Consider the following 24124-nt stretch of genomic DNA (forward strand, 5'->3'; position numbering starts at 1 on the left):
TTGAAATAGTTGTGTTGGGATGAATGGTCTGAAATTCCTCCAGGACATTGTTCAGGTCTTATTGGCAGCTACTGGAAGTGATTGTTTGTGGTGATTCATGCCAAGGGAGGTTTGACCCGTTAGTAAATCCAAGGGTTCACTTACCTTTCTTGGCAGCACAATGTGAACGTCTTGTGGTGACAGGGTGTTTATTTAAGATGTGATATGTGAAAGTTGGTGTGTTATTAGCATAAGTGTTTTGTATTTCTCTATACTTGTGACTTGGATGAAGATCTGATCACATTTTATGACCAAGTAATGCTGAAAACCAGATTATTGAAAAGGGTTCACATACATTTCTTGCTACTCTAAATCTGGCCACGATGAGCAGGTGTTGAAATGAATGGCTTTGAGAGCGAGCAGTGGTTTGGGCCACCAGTCGCAAGTTAATTTGTGGTTCAGGCCACGTCTGTTCAGCAATATTCCCAACTAACACCCACTGTGGTCTGTGTTGTTTATTATTATTATTATTATTGGATAGTTTGATTATGCCCACATCTAACACACCTTACAAGCTCAGGATGCATTGCTGATATTTGGAGCAGTTTGGTTGAGTGGCTCACGCAGAGTCGCACAGTGAGGTGGTGATTGAACTGCCAAGTTGTAGTTTACCTGCGCCCATAGCCAGTACGCCATGCTGCCTCATTAATCAGGTTGGTCTGTTGTATAAGAAAGGGTATTGCAAAGATTAAAATTAACTACAGCGTTTTATGTAATCCCAGGTTCAAGAATCGGGGTTCAGTGTGTGGCCTTCTGAACTGCCAAGTTAACAGGCAGCGTGCCCACCTACAATCCCCCTATGTCTCTTAAGTAAGACCGAGTGCTGCAAGACACAAAGCTACCTGCTCTGTCCTCCCTGTTGGACTAGAACTCCGATCCCAGTGGGCTGCAGGTCTCCCCGCCCCCCCAACCCACTTTCCTAATCAGTCGCCCGTTGCTGCTAATGGAGCACATTTGCCAACTGCCAAGCCAGTCATTGAGTGGACACCCTCCAGGCACATAAGATATTTCCGTGGCTCCCTTGTGGTCAAGAAGGAGAACTGCAAAGCACAGAGGTGCCAACTCGACACCCTCTGGGGCTGCACATTAACCTCCTTGGCTTTAACCCCATTTATTTATAAATGACTAACCCTGAATCGCTCTGGAGATGTACAGCTGTTATAATCTCAATGTGGAGCGTTCACGCCGAATTACTCTCGAGATGGTATTCTGCTGCCATCTAGTGGATACAGTCATTTATGCTGAAATTATTTCTATGCATTCTGCCACTCTGTGGTGGGTTATCAGTATTCATGAGTGGTGGCGGAGCATTTAACCAAAACACAATGGGGTGTAAAAGAATCAAACCACTTTAAAAACAATGTGACAGTGACGGCCATGTGAATTGGTCATCAGACGTGGACGCAGATAGTGAGACTGATACAAACGACACTTGACATGCCCGGTGAATTCCATCACGTGACACTTTCCCATAGATCAAGTAGGGGTGTGGTCAGAAGGCGAAATTAATACATTTAAGGGGAAGGGCCCCCCCAAGCACTTCTGACAATGCAGCAACTGTCAATGTTCATGTCGGGCGAAACATGGCCGTCACTAAGCCTTGTGCTGTGAGGAGTGACAGTTGTGTGGATCAGGCCCTGACATTCTACCCCTTAATGCACAAACCACGGTAAAAGGAGAAAGACGCACGTCCTGTTTGAGTTGTGACGTCAGGCTGTGACAGTTTAAAAAAAAAAAAAAAGTCACATGAAGGACACGTACTAAATCTGCATCAGTACAGTAGTGGACACTCGACAGACATTTCCTACTGTGTTCGTGTTTTGGTATTTATTTGTTTCTGTTAAACAACTTAAAAAAAAAAAAAAATCTCCTTTTTTGACTCGTTTTCCTGGATGTAAACCTAACGTTAACGTGGCTAATGAGCCAGCCTGTCCAGGCACTGTGCCCTCTAGTGGCCAGTGTGAGTCACCCACCCTGCTCAAGAGTCCAGACAGTGCGTCATTGTATATGCGATTTGTTAAGAGCATCCGTGAAATAAATGGAAATCATAACCAATCTGAGTGTAAGCCACCCTGATTTGAAGTGTTGTCAGAAGTGTGATGATTTCATGCATGAGGTTAGGAGCCCATATCGTTGCGTCAGATATTTCAACATTTAAACTAAAGCACACATTTTAATATTTCAAAGTCTAAATATTCTCGACTGTAGTAGAAATTTGTCATGTGTCCCCCACTGACATAGAGGACTAGATCCCCAGTAAAGGATCAGCAATAACATCATATTCATAACCACTGACCATGAAATATCTGATACCCCACGTGCTTATTATGTTTAATATTTTGTTCCTTCTGGGAGTGGCTCTTTGAGGGCTGGAACCACCGGTGAGGAATCGGATACCAAAAATATGATCATATTTGTGATCATCAACCTCAAAATAGCATAAAATAACACTCCACGTGCCTGCTTTGGTGACCCCCCTTCATTTGATCCCATTAGGAGGTGAACCCCTGGGGTCGGTTTGTCATGGTTGTCACTGGCTGTTCGCACCTTTTCCTACTGAATGGGGAAGGGAGCACCAGGCTTAGTGGGCCAAACAAACTGTTGGGGGGAGCCGACCGTACTGTATGTAAATCTGTGGTAGGAAAAAGATGAAGGAGGAGAAGAGAGTGCCAGAGCCAAAGGAGAAGCAGACGCTACAAAAAATTAGAGGTAAAGCACCACTGCTGGTTACCGGAAATAGCGCAAGAGTTGATAGAAATCTACATTTTGTAACAAATACTTGTATGCAAAATGTGGTTGACCAAAGTGAAAGCGTACTCAAGTTATTGTGTTTACAGACAGGCACAATTCCAAAAATGGTATTTTCGGACTCTGAGATCTAAAAGGTCAAGATTCATCAAAATCTTGACATCAAATCTTTGGACAATTCCAATACTTTATATGCGAGTAGGTAAAAAGCAAGAGCGAAAGCTGCTTATCTCACTGGAAAAAGTCAAGTGAACGCCGGTTTGTTTCTGTAAGAATTGTTTTACTTTTCTTATGAATGAGGTGAAGTCCTGATGGGCCGCCATAAGGGACTGTGCAGCATTACAGTTCCCTGAACAGGAGGTACAGCTCGGCGCATCCTTCGCCATCACAGATTAGATGGTCATACTGAGCGGTGAATATTTAAAGGATTCATGATTTATTTTCACATTTGTGTGTCATCTGCTGACGACACTGCTATTATGGGCTGCATCAGGAGTGGGCAGGAGGAGGAGTATAGGAAGCTAATCAAGGACTTTGTTAAATGGTGCGACTCAAACCACTTACACCTGAACACCAGCAAGACCAAGGAGCTAGTGGGGGATTTTAGGAGGCCCAGGCCCCTCATGGACCCCTTGATCATCAGAGGTGACTGTGCAGAGGGTGCAGACCACTAAATACCTGGGAGTGCAGCTGGATGATAAATTGGACTGGACTGCCAATACTGATGCTCTGTGCAAGAGATGACAGAGCCGACTATACGTCCTTAGAAGGCTGGCGTCCTTCAACATCTGCACTAAGATGCTGCAGATGTTCTATCAGACGGTTGTGGTGAGCGCCCTCTTCTACGCGCTGGTGTGCTGGGGAGACAGCATAAAGAAGAGGGACGCCTCACGCCTGTACAAACTGGTGAGGAAGGCAGGCTCTATTGTAGGCACGGAGCTGGACAGTTTGACATCCGCGACGGGCGCCGAGTAGACTCCTGCCAATCACGGAGAATCCACTGAACAGGATCATCTCCAGACAGAGGAGCAGCTTCAGCGACAGACTGAGGAGACCCCACACTATGCGACTCTTCAATTCCACCCGGGGCGGTAAATGTTAACATTACTAAGTTATTGTCTGTTTTTACATGCATTGTTATTACTCTTTAATAGTTTGTTTTTTTTGTATCAGCTGCTGGATTATTTGAATTTCCCCTTGGGATTAATAAAGTATCTCTATCTATCTATCTATCTATCGATGTATGTATGTCGTTTCGTGGTTCAGTGTAGACAGGGTTTGCTGCTTGTGTCCAGTTCCTTATTTTACTGGATAATAACTATTCTCTTGTAACTCGGATGTGCTTTTGTACTTGTGGTGGTCACTCGTGCCAGCCCTGGATCATTTCTTTATTTTTTCCTTCTTTTTGCTGCCACTTTATGATGGCACTGTGTGTTATATTCGTGCCAGCTCTTCAGTACAGGTTAATGTGACTTGCGCACCTTCAAGTCCTTGTGATCATTTCTGCTGTAGACACTGTTGGGTTTGCTCTTTATCATAAGGGTGTCATTTCCTGCACTGTCACATGGTTCAAAAATGAGGTTTGATTGGGTCAAAAATGGGGGACCCCCGTAAAGCTTGATGTGTTGTGTAACGAGCCAACTAGTGTATTGTATGTGGGGATTGTTCCTCATGCCGGTGAATCGGGAGGTGCCAAACTGAGAAGCGATTCCTCTGAACACGATAAGCCCAGAATTAAATGAGGAAAAACCTTCATGCAGCAGTTAGCACCTCACATCTTCGGGGTCTCATGTTCACGGCCCAGGCCTGTCGGCTCTCTGTACAGTTGTGGGCTTTGTTTGTGTCTCCACTTTAATTGGTGTGGGTCTCCCATCCAGGTTTGGTTCCTTCCCTGCATTTCTTTGCTGTTAATGGCCACACCACTGAGGAAAATCGGATGGGCAAATGGAGTTCCAAAGATAGGTGTGCTAAGAAAAGAGTCCTGGCACGCCGATTCTTGGTGTGTCCCATTCAGTGGCAGAGGAGTAGGCCCACTGTCCCTCTGCTTCATCATCTGTCTGTCGTAATGTTTTTCTCACCCATGTCTGCTTTGCCCCACCACCCTCCTGGCCATCAGAGTGCTAAGGCATGGAACACGTAACGTTACCTGAGCTCCAGCCAGAATGGGACGAGGGTCAAAGAAGCTCAAGCTGCAATTCTCCCAGACACAAGCTTCACTTGTAAAGTGGCTTGCAGCGGTTCTGCCAAAAGGCCTGTGATACGGCCATCTGGCGAGAGCCAGGCACTCGTCCAACCCCGAGCAGTGAGAGCGTGTCGCTCCTTGGGGGCTTTGAGGGATCATGAAGGACATCGAGCACAGGGGCAGTAAAAGACAACACATCACCAGAACTCCACTTTTCATGTCATTTATTTTAAAAGTTGGTCCCAAGTCCCTTAACACAATTAGAAACGGTCGATTACCCGCAGTGGCAGTGCACACTCGCTCCTCATTGACGGAAATCGAAAAGTCGCTGGCAGCATCCTTATGAAAAAGTTGGTCTTCCTTTAAACATCAAGTGCGAGGTGAAAGCCGTTCCTAGTTTAATTTAAGGCATAGACGAGACACCAGAGACAGCAGCAGAAGCACACGGGAAACGGCAGCGGCTCTGGACGGTGCCACAGTGCCCCCTACAGTCGCTTCTTCTTGAAGTACGAGTCGACGTAGGCTGGCCTGAGGCCCACAAGTTCTTCATCGGGAGTCGCTGCCTGGGGCGGTAGCTGGGAGAAGTCACGCTTCTGTCCTCGGGTCTGGGTCTTTAAAACAAAAGAAGAGAAGAATAATAAGAGGGTGTAGGTGGCACCATTGTTCCCTTCACTCTGAATCAAAGCAGTATGAAATGTAGATGTCCACCACCTTGTTACCTGCCATATGTGAGGGGGGGTACAACAGGCTGGGTGCTGGTGGGCACGTCCACAGCTCCTTTGTCATTTTATTTAATGTGATGGCCTGTGAGGCAATGTCAACTGGCCAAAGGGGTGGGGTTTTCAGACTATCTGCGCTCGCAGTTTTTACTATCATGCTTGGCATACGCACTTCAACTAGCAGCGTCTCCTGGCAAAAGGGAGGTGTGTCCATGGTTAGGTGGGTGTGGCCTCATGCTTGTATGAATGATGGCTGTGGTAAACAACAAGAGGTGTGTCTGCAGAGATGGGTGTGGCTTCATATATGAAAGAGGCAGATATGAACTAAAAAAGGGGTGTGTCAACAGAAACAGGGCGTGCCCGCACATGTGTGAGAAGTATATCTGGTTAACTCAAAATGGGCGTGTGTCAACAATGAGATGGGTGTGTCCTCATTCATAAGATTGGCACCTCTGCTATGAAAGGGGCGTGGCAGTGTGATATGGGTATGGACACAAACGCCTACAGCAGAGGAAGCTGTGGTGAACTTTTGCCAAAATGATCAAGAAATTTTATTACTGAGTGAAAAAAAATATTAAAAAGTATGTGCATTTGGAAGTTTCACTTACTGAAAAAAAAAAACTGGGACAGAATAAAATCCTGTAATTCCCACACCTTTTTTCAGCAAAGTATGTAACTTTATAACAGGGTGGCCTGTTTAATGATGGGTACCCTTAACTGTGGAGCCCCCCAACTGTGTACATGCACACTGAATCGGCATAAAAGAGCAAAGGGACTTCTGGAGGGGGCACAGTCTCATTTTGCTCTCTTCTAAGAGTACAAAGTACTCTGTCATGTGGGAACTTTGAAAAAGAGCGCAGTGTGAAACAATGCAGAGGATTTTGCAAAAACTGCCAGAAAGGAGCAGATAAGGGATGCCCCCCGGTCTAGTAATGAGCCGTCGGCAGTGTTGACGTCCATACAGAGCCAGCCCGTTCCTTTTTACTGCGTGAAGCACATTTGTGAGACATGGCGGAGTCCGGTGACACATTTGCCTTCGCAGAGTTGTTAGAGACCGAAGGTGAACGTGTTTGGTTTTGTTACGAGTGTGACCCCTGTATGAGTGCAATGGAAATAAAATGACAAACGAAGAAGTCCCAGAATCAGGAGCAAAGATGACCAGTAGAAAGGCGCGTGGCCACCGCAGCCCCACACTTACGTAGTAGTAATGGCTCCAGTCTAAACCAGAACTGGCAGGCTGGCCAGCGGCCACAGAGCTCACATAACTGGACAGGACGGGGACGCTGCTGTAGCTTGGCATGGCAGTGGGCTGCTGGCCTCCTCTAGTGCTGCCACTGTGGCCCGAGGTGCTAAAAGGAGCTTTAATGAGGTCTTCATCCTGGAAAATCAAAAAAACAAAATTAATGTTGATGTGCAGGCAGAAAGGAGGCTATGCCAAGTATACCAACTTCACATACCTTACTGCTGCCACCACTGCTGCCGCTCACTCTGGGCTGGTACCCCGGCTGTAGGCCTGCTTGAGAGTAATACTGTGAAACAGCCTGCATGTATGACGTGTAATCTCCGTAGCCTGTGCTTGTGGCCGTCTGTTGACAAAAACAAAGGACCTGGTGACCATCACGGCCGTGAAGAACTGTCAGCATTTCAGCTTACTGCCTAATTTGGACCTCCACCTGCTGCCCGACTCGCAGTGGCAGAGCAGTTCAGATAAATTCATTGACTTGACTGCATAGCACCTCTCACAAGCAGGGCCTCAGAGAGTTTCAGGTTAGCAGCGGTGGGTACAAAGCAGAAAACAACCCTAGACGGGATGCCCGTCACCCATTAACTGAAGTGCTCTCATTCTAACAGAGTGCCAATCTGGAGCCCCCCTGCCATTTCACTCCTGTTTAGAGGGTGTGTGATCTTCTGCGCATCTTCTTATTAAACCGCTAGGGTTTCTCCCCCTGTCCTCACCTGCTTGTGAGGGTTTTCTGCACATCCAGTCAGTGACGCCGCCACTTCTCAGTTGGTCCCCCTCTTCAGTGTGTTCCCCTGTCTTTATATGCCTGATGTGTAATACTACAAAGTGGCCACTGGGTGTGCCTACAGCAGTCACACTCCCTCCTGAGGTGACCCTTTTTAAAGGTGCCGTCTCATACAGTGTAACGTATCGGGCACCGTCTGTCTGTCATCTGTCTGTCCCCAACCGTGGACCAAAATGTTTTTATTTATATTTATTATTATTTATTTATATACAGAAATTTGCCGAGACCGTTCAATCATTGTTAAGATTTCTCAGATTGCACTGTACAAAGTTTTACATTTTCAGACTTTCTTATTGAAAACAATTGGCGAATTTGTGGACGCTGCCATCTTTAAACGGAGAGCCGTTCTGTGCACCTTCAGCTAGGAGTGAGTCTGCTGTTTCACTTTTACCCCGAGGGTGGCCGCTTCAACTTGTATGTTTTGTTTGATGAGCACAAGGTGTGAGGGTCTTCCTCCTACCCCCTCATTTTTTTTTTTGGTAACTTCTCCCTTTGACCTCAGTGTGTCCCCTTGTCTTCACATGCCTACTGTGCAGTACTCCAAAGTGACCACTAGGTGTGCCTACAGCAGTCACACTCCCTCCATTTGGACTCTCACCCCCTGAGGTGAACTTCTTTTTTTTTCATGTTCCCCTGTCCTCGTATGTCTGGTGTGCAGTGACAGACTTTTGTCACTGTCCTGCTCCACTGACAGACTGAGGAGATCGTTTCTCCCCCACACTATGTGACTCTTCAATTCCACCCGGGGGAGTAAATGCGAACATTAATTTTATTTTAATTCTTTTCATTTTTATTACTATTTAATTTAATATTGTTTCTTTGTATCAGTAAACTGCTGCTGGATTATGTGAATTTCCCCTTGGGATTAATAAAGTATCTATCTATCTATCTATCTATCTATGGCACATGGTGACCACTAGGTGTCTGGTTCATCTGATTATGGCAATCACACTTCCCTTCATTTGGACCTTAACTTCTCAGGTGACCATCAGTCACGGTGGACGCGTACTCCTTTCAGATGCCGTCAGCCACAGAAACAACAAAGAAAGGGGGCGCTAAAAACAACATGGTGGAAAAGGCTTCAAGACTCCACCACGTCTAAAGTCCAGCTGCTCTCTTAAATGGTAGAAATCCACATACAGTATGGAATCATAACTAATGTCCGGTTTTTAGGTTCTGCTAGTAAGATTTTTGCCGTTTTTCCTGAAAAAAAAAAAAAAAATCTTGTCTTTTCTAGTAAAGCACACTTGGCAATGAAGTGAGGCAGCAGTGGGATCTGCACCTACAGCCTCGGGGGTCAATCAACCAAACGAAAACTGAGCCAACCAGACAGAATCCACGAACGCCTGCAGCCTCAGACAGGCATGAAAGACACAAAAGTGAGGCCAGGAGTTAATAAAGCAATGGAAAGAAGAAGCAACGGCAACCCTCAAGTGAACGGTAACAGAGAGCGGAGGAGCAGCAGCTACCATTAGAGCTGAAGACCCAAAGAGGCCCACCGGCCAAGCAATTCAAAAAAGGTCACCTGGCTGTAGAAAGTGTCAGAGGTGCTGGAACTCGGCTGGGAGTACGTGGGGACCTGCGGAGGGAAAGAGCGTCAGAAACCTCCAGCAACATCCATGACAGTCACACACACACACACACACACACACACACACACATATACAGTGTACATATATTTATATACTGTATACATTAGATATTTGTATAACACAATTATATAAGAAAAAAAAGGAAGTAGACCTCATGAAATGTTTTTTTCTTTTTTAACATACGTGAACATATCAAGATTTGATCTTCAGATGAAGATGATATCAACAACAGATGACCAGATGCCAGATGCCATTTGCCTCTGTGGTAAAAGTAGGTGCCCCCTTGGCTCCACTTGCTGCTAAGTCACCGTTTCCTCTGACATCAACTGGCAGTAAGTTGTCCCCTCACCTCCAGGCCCGATTCTTTCAGCTCTGAGATGTTTCTGGTGTCCTGCCCCACAGCATCTCGATGGGATTCAGTAATCCTGGTTTTGACACAGCCACCCCAGAGCCTTCCATTCCTTTCTTTATGACCATTTTCTTAATGGATTTACTAGTAGGTTTGAGGTTATGGTCATGTTGCAGGGCCCACATTCGGTTGAACTTCAGTCTGCTGGTAGGTGGTCTCGCATGATCCTCAAACACCAAGAAGAATTCTTCGATGGCGAGCTGCTTGGGTTCTGATGCAGGAAAGCAGCCCCAAATCAGAACACGTCCAACAATTTGCTTTACAGTTGCCATCAGGTTCTTTTGGTCGAATGCCACCTTTGGTTTTCTCCAAACATGTCTTCTGGTTCTGTGGCCAAAAACCTGCTCTTGTTCGATTCACCTGGCAATAGCATCTGATTCCAGAGGTCCTCGTCTTTGCTTAGCTGTTCTCAGGCAAATTTTAGTCTTCCTGGATGGCCTTCCATGTCGCTCTAATTGGTGTAGCCTCCTTTTAATGGTAGACGTCCTCAGTGCCAGGAGTTGCCCGTAGGTCCTGTGACGAAACTTGGGGGGCCCTCAGAGACATCTGTCAGCATCTCGCACTCTTGGGCTGAACTTGCTGGCCTGGACAAGTTGGCAGCAGTTTGGAATTTTCTCCACTTGTAGATGATGTTCTGAACGATGGAGTGGTTGATTTCCCATGTGTTTAAATCCTTTCCTTGATACGTGGACATCGATAACCTCCTTTGTGAAGACCGAGGAGACCCTCTGTCCATGTCAGCGTGGTGATAAAGACACATGTCAACAGCAAGGAGCAAACCCAAGTAAATGAGATCCCCTCTAATGGATGTTCTAGTCATTTAAACCGGATTCTAATTTGTGGGTTTTGGGGAAGTGATAAATGTAGGGGTGGGCTTATTTTTTCCACATGCAAAAACTGCTTTTCAAGAGGGTTGTGGTGGCAGCAGCTGCCCAAATACGTCAGCCCAGTTTACTTCGGCCACAGCTACAGATTCCAGCACTTCCTGGGCATTCCCAAGCCGGCTGAGATGTGATCTGGCCAGGGTGGGCTGCAGGGTCTCTGCCCAGTGGGATGTGCCCAGAGGAGCTCTAGTGGGAGCTGCTGGGGGAGAATCCTTACAACATACCCAAAGCACCTCAGATGGCTCTTCTTGATTTGGAGAACCAGCAACTCAACCCCTTGCGGCCCCCCAAGTCACTGAGTGTCTCAGCCTGTCATGGTGTGTCAGCTCGGCCACCTTCATTTCTGTCACTTGTGCTTGTGATGTCATTCGTTCAGCTACCACTTACAGCTCATGACCATACAGAAGGACAGGGATGTGTTTGTTTATTTGAATTATACAAAGCAAAATGTAAATGGGGTGCGCTGCTTGTTATATTACATCACTTTTATTGGATGTACTCTTTAAGTGAAAATCAAACCTTAACATGTCCGCATATCCTATACGAGCTGTAGTCCCCTTCCAAGACGGAGACCTTAACGTCTGCAGTGCACTAGCTATTGGAATGTATTTTGTAATGCAAGTAGTAAAAAGCACTGCATTTGTCATTCCAACAGATGGTGAATCACAAACATTTGCAGTAACTAAATGTACTGCATGTATCATTCCAACAGGTGGTGCCTCACAAACAAATGCAGTAATAAAATGCTTTGTATTTGTCACCCCAACAGGTGTCTATGATATGCCATTTCAAATTCAGTTCATAAAAGCAGTGCTAATGTTTGTGATGCACCATCTGTTGGATGCAGACAGACATCTCGTGTATTATCAGTAAATATATCTTAGATGTTTTACCTTAGCGAGCCTCCTCCTGGTCCTACTGTGTGCACTGCTGACACCCCATTATGACTCTCGTGTCACACACATTACAGTACAACACAGTGCCAGCACGTCAAGGCCCACACCCTAAATGTCCCCATCCAGACCGTTTCCTTATAAACAGAGCAGCATGTGACCCGATTGGTGCCGTAAGCCATCTGGTTAGGAAGGAGAAGTCAAAGCCCATCCCTTGTTACACCGCACAGCCCCCAAGGGTCACATACCTCTGAACTATTGTTGCCACCATACCCCTGCGCTTGGTAATGCTGGTACCACTGTTGCAGTGCTTCCTGCCAAGACAAAAAATAAATAAATAAATAAATAAATAAGGCTACAATGAAATGTTGCAGATTCATAGTTCCGTTGTATTTGCCCCCTTAAAGATTAAATAGGAAGGCTCGTCTCCGGGTCTCCACAGCACTTGTCCTCATAAACACCTTTCCAGGTATGTGTGATTATTTCTAATGTGCGGCCCCCCGCAGTGGTGTGGAAGAAGAGGGCTAACTAGACATGCACAGAGTGTCTCCCTCCATGGTAGACCCCACCCCATCATTTTCTAAGCTATTCAGTTTGCAGCACTGGTCGGCCATACTGGTGGGTCCAGTGGTGGACACTGAGCAGGCTAACCTGCAGCTTTATATAGCGCCTTTACGTGGCGAATTCCATCCCAGAACACCTTTACAGGAATGCTATAGCGCCATCCTTTTCTAAGCTGTAACGTTGCCGCCCTGGAAGGCTGGGTGACTCCCACACTCATGGTCATATGCAGGTCTAGTGGTGGGCACTGAACAGACTGAAATGTGATTTTATATAGCGCCTTTACCTTGGTGAACTCTCTCGCTCTTTCAGGTATGCTATAGCACGGTCCTTATCGAAGTTATACAGTTTGCAGCAGTGACAGGTAGGAAGCCTGTTTGCTGTCGCTCTGTTTGTCCAGTAGGGGGCAGTGAACAGTGTGATTTTATATCTCACCTCTCCATGGTGTACTCCATCCCATAATACCCTTCCGGCATGCTACACCACGATCACTTCCTAGGCTATATGGTATGCAGAACTGACAGGTGGGCGACTTGTTCGCGTTTACACGTTCAGCTCTGCGATGAGGACTGAAGGGGCTAACTTGTGATTTTATATAGCGCCTTTCCATGGTGAACCCTATCCCATAATTCCCTTCCTGTAGATTACAGAACAATTCCTTTCTCAGCCATACAGTCTGCAGCACAATCAGGTTTGGTGACTTGATTCTTATCATTCCGTGGGCCCAATGGTGGAGACTGGTCGGACTAGCCTGTGATTTTATATAGCGCCTCTCCACTGTGAACTCTATCCCATAATACTGTTCAGGTATGCAGCGTTCTAAGCTTTAGAGTTTGCAGCACTGGCAGGTTTGGCAAGTTACTGGTTGTCACTCCATGGGCCCAATGGTGGTGGTTTTATATAGCGCCTTTCCCTGCTCAACGCCATCCCATAAGCTACAGCACACTCACTTTCTACACCATAGAGTAGACTTTGCAGAGTTGGCAGGTAAAGTGGAATGCAGAAGATCACACACGACACCCAATGGCAGTCCTGTGGCATACAGTGCAGCTCCTTCGGCCACTAGGGGGCCTCACCGAACACCAAGACTGTCACATGTGAGTCACCTCAGCCTCAGGCCATTTGTGGAGGACAGCAAACCAGCAGGAAAGTAATACCAATAAAGCAGCCTGCCATACTCGGACCTGGGGTGCCAGTGTGAAGCTAAAGTGTCAGCTACCACAAAGAGTGCGGGGCATTTGTGATGCCAGCCTGAGGCTCTCTGCCCACCCGGGCACTTGAAGTCCCTCGACCGGATAAGTGAGGTGCTCACCTGTGAGTACTGTCCATACTGGTGAGAGTAGTCCGATGTGCCCTCCATGGTGTACTGGGAGGCGGGCGTCTGAGGAGCTGTGGGGTTCACCGTGGAGCCATAAAGTCCGCCATGGGGCTGAAGAGCTTGAGCTTTGGTGCCAGATGGAGCTGCTGCTGAAAACCGAGTGGACAGTTAATGTTAGGAGGAGCTCAATGACACCATTAACAAGGATGCAACCAAGCTGGTTCAACCTCTTCAGGCCAGGGCCTGGGGTCTACCTATATATATTTTAGTCACAATGGCGGAAAAAGTTGTGAAGAGTTCAGAAGTAAGCCTCTGTAAAATGCAGGGGTGTGGTGTGGCCTAGTGGGTACGGCACTGTACCCTACGCCATGAGGATGCTGATTCAAGCCCTACCTCAGATCACCATAAAAGCAGGAGAGGATCCTCAGACCTACATGTCACTGCAGGGAACAACAGGAGGAGATCTGGACAAAGCTGACCTGACTCGCAGCTCGTCCTGTTTATGGTCTGCATGGTGGGGCAGCAGTAATGGATAGCATGTAGCATCGCGGTGAACCACATGTAAAGAGGCAGAGCGCGGAAAAAAGGTACACAGAAGGTGCCCGTGAAGAAATCACAGAGGCTCACGTTAATGCGGAATGCCAGTGGCTGGAAATGCCAGGTGACCCTGTGAGTGGACACGGTGATCAGTCCATCTTAAAACTTCCGAGAGCCTTGGCACCAGCATCAGGGGGTCTGTGGGTAGGGACAGAACTGGACAAACTGTGACACGGGTGAGCCACGACGTTAAAACCACTGACTGGTGAAGTGAATACCATCCATGATCTCGTCACAATGGCACCCGTCCAGGGGTGGGATGATATGTTAGGCAGTGAGTGAACAGTCAGGTCTAGAAGGTGATGTGTTGGAATCAAAACAGTGGGCACGTGTAAGGATCTGAGCGACTCTGGCAAGGGCCAAATTGTGATATCTGGACGACGGGGTCACAGCATCTCCAAAACGACAGGACTTGTGTTGTGTTCCCAGAGTGCAGTGGTTAGTACCTACCAAGAGTGGTCCGAGGCTGAACAACCGGCGACAGGGTCACGGGCACCCAAGGCTCATCGATGGGTGTGGAGAACGAAGGCTTGTCTGTATGTAGCACTTAATGCTGGCCATGAGAGAAAGGTGTCAGAACACAAAGTGCTCCACAGCTAACTGCGTACGGGTCTGTGTAGCTGCAGACTGGTCACAGCATCCATGCTGACCCCAACAATGGGAATGTGAGCATCACAGCTGGACCAGGGACCAAAACAAAAGAAGGTGGTCTGGTCTGATGAATTCCATTTTCATTTAATCATGTGGATGGCCGGATGTGTGTTGTTATGTGGGGAAGAGGTGGCAGCAGGATGCACCACGGCAAGAAGGTGAGCCATCAGAGGTAATGAGGTGTTCTGGGCAAAGTCCTAGGACTAGGAAACTTGGGGTCCTGACATTTGTATGCATGTCACTTTGACGCATACCACCACCTACCTAAAGACTACTGCAGACCACATACACCTCTTCATGGCAACAGTACTCCCTAATGGCAGTGGCCTCTTTCAGCGAGATAACACGCCCTGCCACACTGCAAAAAATCTTCAGGAATGGTTTGAGGAACATGGCACAAAGCTGAAGGTGTCTTGGCCTCCAGATTCCACAGATCTCAGTCAGATCAGACGTCTCTGAGATGTGCTGGGGAAACGAGTCCAATCCATGGAGGCCCCACCTCACAACTTACAGGACTTTAAGGATTCACTTGGGACAGATACCACAGGGCACCTTCAGAGGTCTCGTGGAGTCCAAGCCCCGATGGGTCAACAGCTGCTCAGGCAGCTGGTTTTAATGTTGTGGCTGATCGGTGTATAGCGCCTTTCCAAAGGCTCACGCTGACTTGCTTGGTGTCACGTTGGCCGTCCTGTATTGCACACTCACTGTAAACTGACGTTAATGCACTGTGGTGGACTCCATCCCATAATGCTACACCAGTCTACTACTGTAAGGTTCAGTTTTATCCTGGTGTTCCTTCTTAACCGTGGCCATGCTGCTACCGTGTTATTGTATATGGCGCCTTTCCAACACGCAGCACAGCGCCGTTCTCGGACACCCAGAGCTCCATCCGATGTGCCGATGTGACCAAATGGCCAGACGCCATCACCGTCCCTGCTCTCAAGCCCACTTAATCCAATTTAGGGTCAGAGGAGACTACAGCTCATCTCAGCAGCACCACGCACAATACAGGAGACAGACCCCCAAACAGAGCACCCCTGCCCCTGCCATGGCGCCCTCTCCCTCTCATACTGAGATCAGGACACCAAACCTCCACATCCCTGGTGTACGTGGAAGTCAACAAAGAGATGCCACACTCATCTGTATTCTTCAGACTTGACCCCGTATCACTACCACCTGTCCTCAGACCTGAAGGGCTGCCTCTATGGGACACACCATGCCAATGACAAGGATGTCAGGTCAGCTACAGGATGGTGGCTGTGCCAACAATGTGACTCAGAAAAGCTTCATGACCGCCATAACAGGTGTATTTGTGTTCAAGGGGGTTCAGGTGGTGTCTTATCTGACTTATTTGCCTCCCACATATAAGAGGACTGGTGAAGGTCTAGGCATCAGGGCTTTATCTGCCCATGAAATCACCCCCTGGCGTTTCAATAAGCACTGACCCATTCCAAAGTGAAAGTGACCGGCTTACCTTGTAGAACCAGGCTGGGCAGCACGCTGGCCATGTTCAGGTACGGGTTTGATGGCACCTTCAGGTCTTTAGGTGGCTCTCCGAGTAAAGATGTGTGGCTGCTGGATGACTGCGAAGGACACAACACAAATGAGTTTCCTGGCCATGTGGCATACACCCGCTGCCATGCCACCTCCTGAAAACTCGACATTCTAGAATGTTCAGATAGAAGCAAATTCAGGTCCGGAAGACCACTTACCAGCCCGGACGTGGTCTTGTCCACCAGACTGGCTGCCTTTGGGACGCCTGCAAGCATGGATCCCACAACAGGATTGGAAACCCCCTGAAGATAACTGTTCACCACTAGGGGGGCCCCTGCTGCTGAGACCCCCCCACCGGACTGCTTCTCCGACATTCCGTTCTGCTCGGGGCCACCTGTGCGTCCGAGTGACGGCCGGCTGGGCACGTAGGACATCAAGCCAGCTGAGGTGGCATGGCTTTGGGAGGGGAGCTGAACGGGCTCTGGAGGCAGACCTAGGAGTTCAAAGCAAGTCATCAGTTTTCATTTTATATAGTGCCTTTCATACTACACAGTGCAGAGGGAAAACACCTCAAAAGACAGGCACTTCTAGTTAATACGGCGCCTTCCATAGTACAGAAGTGGCCCTACAGAGTAGTGCAGGTGGAAAAGTTCTTCATAAAGTAGACATTCTTATTTCATATGGCGCCTTTCACTATGCAAATGGTCCTATAGAATAGTGCAGGTGATGAGGTGCTTCATAAAGCGCCCCTACTTCATGTAGCGCCTTTCACTGTACTAATTGTCGTGCAGATTACCGTAGGGGTGAAGTAATTCATAAAGCAATCTAATCTGATATAGTGCCTTTCACTCTATAAACCACCCTATAAAATAGTGCAAAGTAGCCATATTGGATATAGCGCCTTTCATTCACAAAGCACACATTTTAAAGAGTGCCTTTCACCCGACACATTTTTCTATAGAATGTTGCGGGTTTAAAGCACTTCATAAAGCAGGCTTAGTTTATATAGTGCCTTCCACTCTAGAAACTGTCTAATGGAATAGTGCAGGGGGTAAAGTAACTGAGCCCTAATATTTTATATAGTGCCTTTCACCATACAAATCATCTTACAGAATAGCGCTGGAGCAAAGTAAAGCAGAATAAAGCACTCTTATTTGATAACAGTGCCTTTCACTAAACAATTCATTTTATAGCATAGTGCAGGTGGAAAGGTACTTCACAAACCGCTCAGACTGATATAGTGCCTTTCACCCTGCAAACTGTTTTAGAGAAGGTGCCAGTGGCAAACTTAATAAAGCAGACACTCTAAGTTGATATAGCGCCTTTCACGCTACAAAAACTCTTATAGAATAGTACAGGTGACATTATACTATATAAAGCACACTTATTTTATATAGTGCCTTCCAGCCTAGAATGAGTCTAATGGAATAACGCAGGGGGTAAAGTAATCCATTAAGCACTCATATTTTATATAGTGAGTTTCACCCTAGGAATTGTCTTATAGAATACTGTTGGGGAATAAGCAGTCCATAAAGTAGATGCTGCTATTTTATATAGCGCCTTTCATAGTCTGACCAGTCACAGCTCACGCCCCTTCCAGACAGAGCGCCCCCAAATCGCTCGACTCCCTTTACGTCAACGTGGCGCCCCACATCGCCCCCTGGAGGCCGTGGTGTGGCTTTAGCAGACCCCCAGACATGCCCCGCTTCATTGACTAAGCAGCTCATTTAAATGTGCCGGCGCTGAGGCACCACCAGGGCTTCGTTTGCTGTTCTCCGTCTTCCAGTCGGGAAATGAAGACGAATGGCTGGCTGAACGAAAACAACTGGCCGCCTCCGCCGAGAGAGCGACGCTTATTAGGCGCTGTGCACTCACCGTTCGGGGGGTCTCCCAGAAGTCCTTTAGCCATACTGAGGGGGGCTGGGCCCTGCATTCCCATCGCTTTTTGTAGCAACACTCGGGAAGGGTCTCCGAGCAGACTGGGAGCCTTGAGGGAAGAAAAAAAAAAAAGAAGAAGAATCAGAAATACGTGAGAGGCGCCACGTTCAGGCGGCCAACGGGTCGCAATCCCTCCATCAGCTAACAGAAGTGCTGCTGTGTCCAAACTCAAAATGGAGCCCCCAACTCCCGCGTCCATACCAGTGACAGCTGACTGACAGCGACACTCCCGAAAGGATGGATGAATTATTAGTCAGAATTTACAACAAAAATGCAAAAAATATTATAAAAATATATAACAATTTTGAACTTCTAATCGAACTTAGGTTGGCGGACGCCGGAGCACATCCTGGTAACGTCTGGGCACAGGGCTGGATTCAACCCTGGACTGGACGTAACTACACCACTGGGCACTCAGCCGGGCACACAGCTACATCAACGCGTACAAAGTCCGGTACATCACAGGACTATCATTAAGTCTTGGTGATTTGTAATAAATTCAACCCATAAAATCCTTAAAGTAATCCACAAACGTATATAAATTGTATTTTTATTGAGCTTCTGTAAAGAGATTAATTTTGCAATGGGGACATAATTAAAGTTCTTAGTCTATCTACATAGTAATTAGACAATATTACTCGGCCACTCTGTCTCCGTCCGTCTATCTATTATGCCTTTCGTATCTATTCATCATATACTGTATATGAAATGTAAACTTGGCTCACTCATTATTTCCTTTTAGTTAAAAAGCTTAAATTTGGCACAATGGTATTTAGTAGGTACCCACTCAGAAAGGACATCTCAATATATCAATATTGAGGGGTAAAATGAAACGCAATAGAAAAACTAAATACCCCAAAGTCCTAAAAATACCTTGATGGTTTTGATTGAAATTTAGTGATGTAGTAGAAAAAAAGAAAATTAGCTGACCCATATTCGTGGTCTAGTGAGAGAGCCATTATGACGCAGCGAGCCCCTCGTTTCCCAACAGCGCTGACTGCGATCACACGGAGAAATGGGGCGTGTCAGTTTATGCAAATGAAGCCCTCTGCAGAGACGAAGTGAAAGTTTCCTGGCCAAAAATTCGGCGAAGCTTAAAGAAGACGCTTTCAGCAGGTGCGTGTCACGTTTAGCTGTGGGGGTGAGCGCAGTCAATTTCGGCAATTGTTCCAATAAACAAAAGTATTTAAAATGGACTGTATTAACCCATCATCGGGTACTTTGGGCAGCTCTGCAAGAAGCAGCCCTTTTACAGAAGCTCCGTATTTCTTAGGGTTTTTCTTTTTGTTTCTGAACTTACCTAGCAGATACTTGCTTATCTACCTATTTATGTGTTTATTTAAAGAGCTTCTGTAAAACGCCAAATTTCAAATGGAGACAAATAAAGATCTATCTATTATATTGTGCCTTTCATGTCTATCTATCTATCGCCTTGTGCAAATGCCGGAATGGACACAACAATTCCCATCAGCCAGTGTGCTGCTCCAGAAGATTTCATCAGCGCTCCAAAGTTTAATCAACAGCGTCAATAAACGCGGTATGTTACCAAAGTGGTAACCTTTAGGAGATATTTTTGTGTTTTTTAAAATACTTTTATGTGCACTTTATTTTTTAAATATTACGATGTACAATTTGTATTTTTTATCACGTGCACCTTATATTTATATTCATTTTATTTTTTTCATTTATTTATCGTGGTGTTTTCATTTATATAATCTTATTTTCAGAGCCGGTCAATTCGTTGGGCAACCTATCGTTCTTCAATGAAAGGTATGGGGCGCGCGCTCTGGACACCGAGTGGGGGCCTCTCCCCCCATCGCGTCGTAGAATTGTGTGTATAATAATATGTACACAAAGGGGCGCCGTTTGTACATCTGAATGCGCGTCCCTACCCGCAGAGTCGTCGGACACTGATGACCTAGAGTAGGCTCCGTTACCCGCTGTGTAAAAGTAAAACTGCGCACGCTCTAGTGATGGGAAGTTCGGATCATTTTACCGACTCAGACCTTTTGAGTCTCGTTCAGCAAAATGAACGAATCATTTTTTGAGTCATTTCGTTCAATTCTCTTTCCGGCTCAGACTGCATAGGTTAAGTTTATGGGGCTGTCACGTGATGAAGGAACGACTCGAACCCGAAGACTCGAAACAAGTGAATCAATTCCAATACAGAAACTATAGGAAGTTGTGCAAATGCGCATGCGCGACTGAACGAATCATTCCCACGAGACGACTCGTTGTTCCCGAGTCACATTAAAGATTCGTTCAATCGTTCAAGAACGACCCATCACTTTGAAAGTGCGCGTACTCCTGAAAGTCCGCGGTACACCACGAAGCGGCGCGCGCCAGGACTCCGAAAGGGTGCTGATAATGCTAACTACCTGCTATGGAGAACGGAGGGGCGACGTCAGTCCCCTCAGCCTAGGGCTCCCAATGGGCTTCGACCAGCAATGAAAAGAATTTGTGTCTGTTAAATTCAATTCTCCCTGTTGATTTTATTCATTTAGACTTTGCACTAAAATGTTATCATGTCGAGGTGGGGGTGGTGTTGAGCAAGTTGGGGGGCGCTGTTGATTTTTTTTTCCATGGAATTGCCTTGAACCCAATATCAAACCCCAAGCAGCCAGTCTTTATTTAAGCTGAGCCTGTGAGATGCGCAATTAGTCAAACAAACGCTCGGCATGTTTTTAACCTCCTTTCGAGTGCAACTTTCTTTTGTGCAGAGCTGCGCGATCTCCGGCCCCGTCGGGCCTTTTATCGAGACGAGGCCACCCGAGGTGGACGCGCGGCTCCTGCAGATGCTGACCCGTCAGCACTTTTCACTCGGCCGCTCCTCGCTTGTCCATCACTTGTGTTATTAAGAGCGGCCTGCCTAATGAGGCGCTGCTTGCGGAGCCCCCTGACGCCGGCGATTCCTGTCAGCGAGTGTGTTTTTTTTTTATTTTTAATAAGCGGAGATTGCAGCGGGGGTGGGCGGTGAAACGGCCGTTTGCAGTTTGTGCGGTTTACAATCGAGCCACTCCATCCAGCCCTCCTTCTTCATCACTCACGCCATCTTTACTTTGAAGCCACGCACTTGCAAGTTTAATGAACGGACAGAAAACTAAAGTTTAAAAGACCCAAAGAGAGCTGAAGGAATCAGACGTCTGAGCGAGTCTGTGGGAGGAGATGAGCTGTGAAGGACTTGCTTACCTGTACATCAAGCACACACTGAGGAAGGTACCACATACAAAACACCTCATGGGGAGAGTGACTGAACCTAAGACAGGGAGGACCGAGCGTGGACAACACTGAAGGGGACCAGTACGGGATGGAGGGCACTACAGTGCATCCGGAAATTATTCACAGCACATCACTTGTTCCACATTTTGTTATGTTGCAGCCTTATTCCAAAATGGATTAAATTCATTTTTTTCCTCAGACTTCTACACACAACACCCCATAATGACAACGTGAAAAAAGTTTACTTGAGGATTTTGCAGATTTATTAAAAATAAAAAAACGGAGAAATCCCATGTACATAAGTATTCCCAGCCTTTGCTCAATACTTTGTCGATGCACCTTTGGCAGCAATTCCAGCCTCAAGTCTTTTTGAATATGATGCCACAAGCTTGGCACACCTATCCTTGGCCAGTTTCGCCCATTCCTCTTTGCAGCACCTCTCAAGCTCCATCAGGCTGGATGAGAAGCGTCGGTGCACAGCCATTTTAAGATCTCTCCAGAGATGTTCAATCGGATTCAAGTCTGGGCTCTGGCTGGGCCACTCGAGGACATTCACAGAGTTGTCCTGAAGCCACTCCTTTGATATCTTGGCTGTGTGCTTAGGGTCGTTTGTCCTACTGAAAGATGAACCATCGCCCCAGTCTGAGGTCAAGAGCGCTCTGGAGCAGGTTTTCATCCAGGATGTCTCTGTCCATTGCTGCAGTCATCTTTCCCTTTATCCTGACTAGTCTCCCAGTTCCATCCCCACAGCATGATGCTGCCACCACCATGCTTCACTGTAGGGACGGTATTGGCCTGGTGATGAGCGGTGCCAGTTTTCCTCCAAACGTGACGCCTGGCATTCATACCAGAGAGTTCAATCTTTGTCTCATCAGACCAGAGAATATTCTCTCTCATGGTCTGAGAGTCCTTCAGGTGCCTTTTGGCAAACTCCAGGTGGGCAGCCATGTGCCTTTTACTAAGGAGTGGCTTCCATCTGGCCACTCTACCATACAGGCCTGATTGGTGGATTGCTGCAGAGATGGTTGTCCTTCTGGAAGGTTCTCCTCTCTCCACAGAGGACCTCTGACAGAGTGACCATCGGGTTCTTGGTCACCTCCCTGACTAAGGCCCTTCTCCTCTGATCGCTCAGTTTAGATGGCCGGCCAGCTCTAGGAAGAGTCCTGGTGGTGTCGAACTTGTTATGGATGATGGAGGCCACTGTGCTCATTGGGACCTTCAAAGCAGCAGACATTTTTAGACATTTTTCTGTAACTTTCCCCAGATTTGTGCCTCGAGAAAATCGGAGGTCTACAGACAATTCCTTTGACTTCATGCTTGGTTTGTGCTCTGACATGAACTGTCAACTGTGGGACCTTCTATAGACAGGTGTGTGCCTTTCCAAATCATGTCACATCAACTGAATTTACCGCAGGTGGACTCCAATGAAGCTGCAGAAACATCTCAAGGATGATCAGGGGAAACAGGATGCACTTGAGCTCAATTTGGAGCTTCATGGCAAAGGCAGGGAATACTTATGTACATGTGATTTCTCAATTTTTTTTATTTTTAATAAATTTGCAAAAACCTCAAGTAAACTTTGTTCACGTCATTATGGGGTGTTGAGTGTAGAATTCTGAGGAAAAAAATGAATTTAATCCATTTTGGAAAAAGGCTGTAAAATAACAAAATGTGGAAAAAGTGATGCGCTGTGAATACTTTCCGGATGCACTGTAGATACAGTAAAATGATACAGTGTGAGAGAGACAGAGAATTAAAAAATAGAGCATATAGGACAATGGGAACAGAGGACAGAAGATGTGATTGTAGACACAGAGAAACAGTCAGAGAGCACCTGAGGTATTACACACAACAGCGCCGTGGACTGAACCTGAAAGGCACTATATGCAGCAGACAGACCGTGGGTCTGAGCTTGGCAGACGTTATATGTGAATTTCCCCTTGGAATTAAAGTATCTATCTATCTGTTATATAGTGCCTTTCAATATCTATCTATCTATCTATCTATTCAAGATTAGGGAGTGACACTAGATAGTCAGACAGCCAGGCCGACAGATGGATGCCTTATTGGACAGACATAGAGACAGAATATCTGCAGATGTTTCTAACAAGCAGATGTATCAGAGAGATGGGGTCACGGGATGCCTGCGATTGGCTTCGAAGCAATTCCTCCAGATGCCTCTAACCAGTTACATGAAAGACACAACACAACACAGATAAATGCACCATATAGTAGATGGCTAGACATATACTGAAGGTAGATGTGTGTGAAAGGCACTATATTGTAGTTGTACTACATAATAGAATGGAAAGACACTATATAATATAAAGATGGCACAGACAGATGTGAAAGGCACTGTATGATAAGTGAAAAAAACATCATTAAGTAAAGATGGATAAAAAAAGTCACTAGACATATAGTGTGAAAGGCACGATATAATAGACAGGAAAGGAACTACTGTATATAAAGTAAAAGTGGATAGGAAAGGCACTATATCAAGTGACGGTAGATGGACAGTGTGAAAGGCCCAATATAACAGATAGATACACCGTAATATATTTACTGTAAAAGACACTTTTATATAAGTAAAGATGGCCGGGAAAAGTACAATATGGAAGACACTAGATAAAGTAAAGATGGGAAGATAAGGAAAACAATACATAAAGAAAAGACAGGCAGATAGTGTGAAAGACACTATATAAATGAAATATAGAGGCACTATACAATAAACAGGAAATACACTTTAGAAAGTTTAGATAGATAGGGGATTGTATTACAGACCGAAGAAAATAGATGCACTAAATAATTGAAAGAAAACATACTATTGGCACAGTGAAAGGCACTATAATAGAG

The 24124-nt window shown here is 46.4% G+C and overlaps 1 protein-coding gene across 3 annotated transcripts in view; it reads right to left on the minus strand.

Moving 5' to 3' along the window:
- Positions 1-5176: 5176 nt before the first annotated feature.
- The window catches only part of raver2 (ribonucleoprotein, PTB-binding 2), a 79029-nt gene continuing 60081 nt past the window's right edge, over positions 5177-24124 (minus strand). For 2 of the 3 annotated variants that reach the window (XM_039734835.1, XM_039734833.1), the window contains 9 exons: positions 17990-18101; positions 16333-16607; positions 16095-16203; positions 13367-13521; positions 11742-11807; positions 9241-9294; positions 7146-7274; positions 6887-7066; positions 5177-5580 (listed from right to left, as the gene is read on the minus strand). In XM_039734835.1, coding sequence (XP_039590769.1) covers positions 5455-5580; positions 6887-7066; positions 7146-7274; positions 9241-9294; positions 11742-11807; positions 13367-13521; positions 16095-16203; positions 16333-16607; positions 17990-18101 — 1206 coding nt within the window. In that variant the 3' untranslated portion in view covers positions 5177-5454. The remainder of the gene's footprint in view (positions 5581-6886; positions 7067-7145; positions 7275-9240; positions 9295-11741; positions 11808-13366; positions 13522-16094; positions 16204-16332; positions 16608-17989; positions 18102-24124) is intronic. The other variant, XM_039734834.1, reaches the window with a different exon arrangement.

Source organism: Polypterus senegalus, chromosome 14, assembly GCF_016835505.1.
Source record: "Polypterus senegalus isolate Bchr_013 chromosome 14, ASM1683550v1, whole genome shotgun sequence".
NCBI classification, from domain to species: Eukaryota; Metazoa; Chordata; class Cladistia; order Polypteriformes; family Polypteridae; genus Polypterus; species Polypterus senegalus.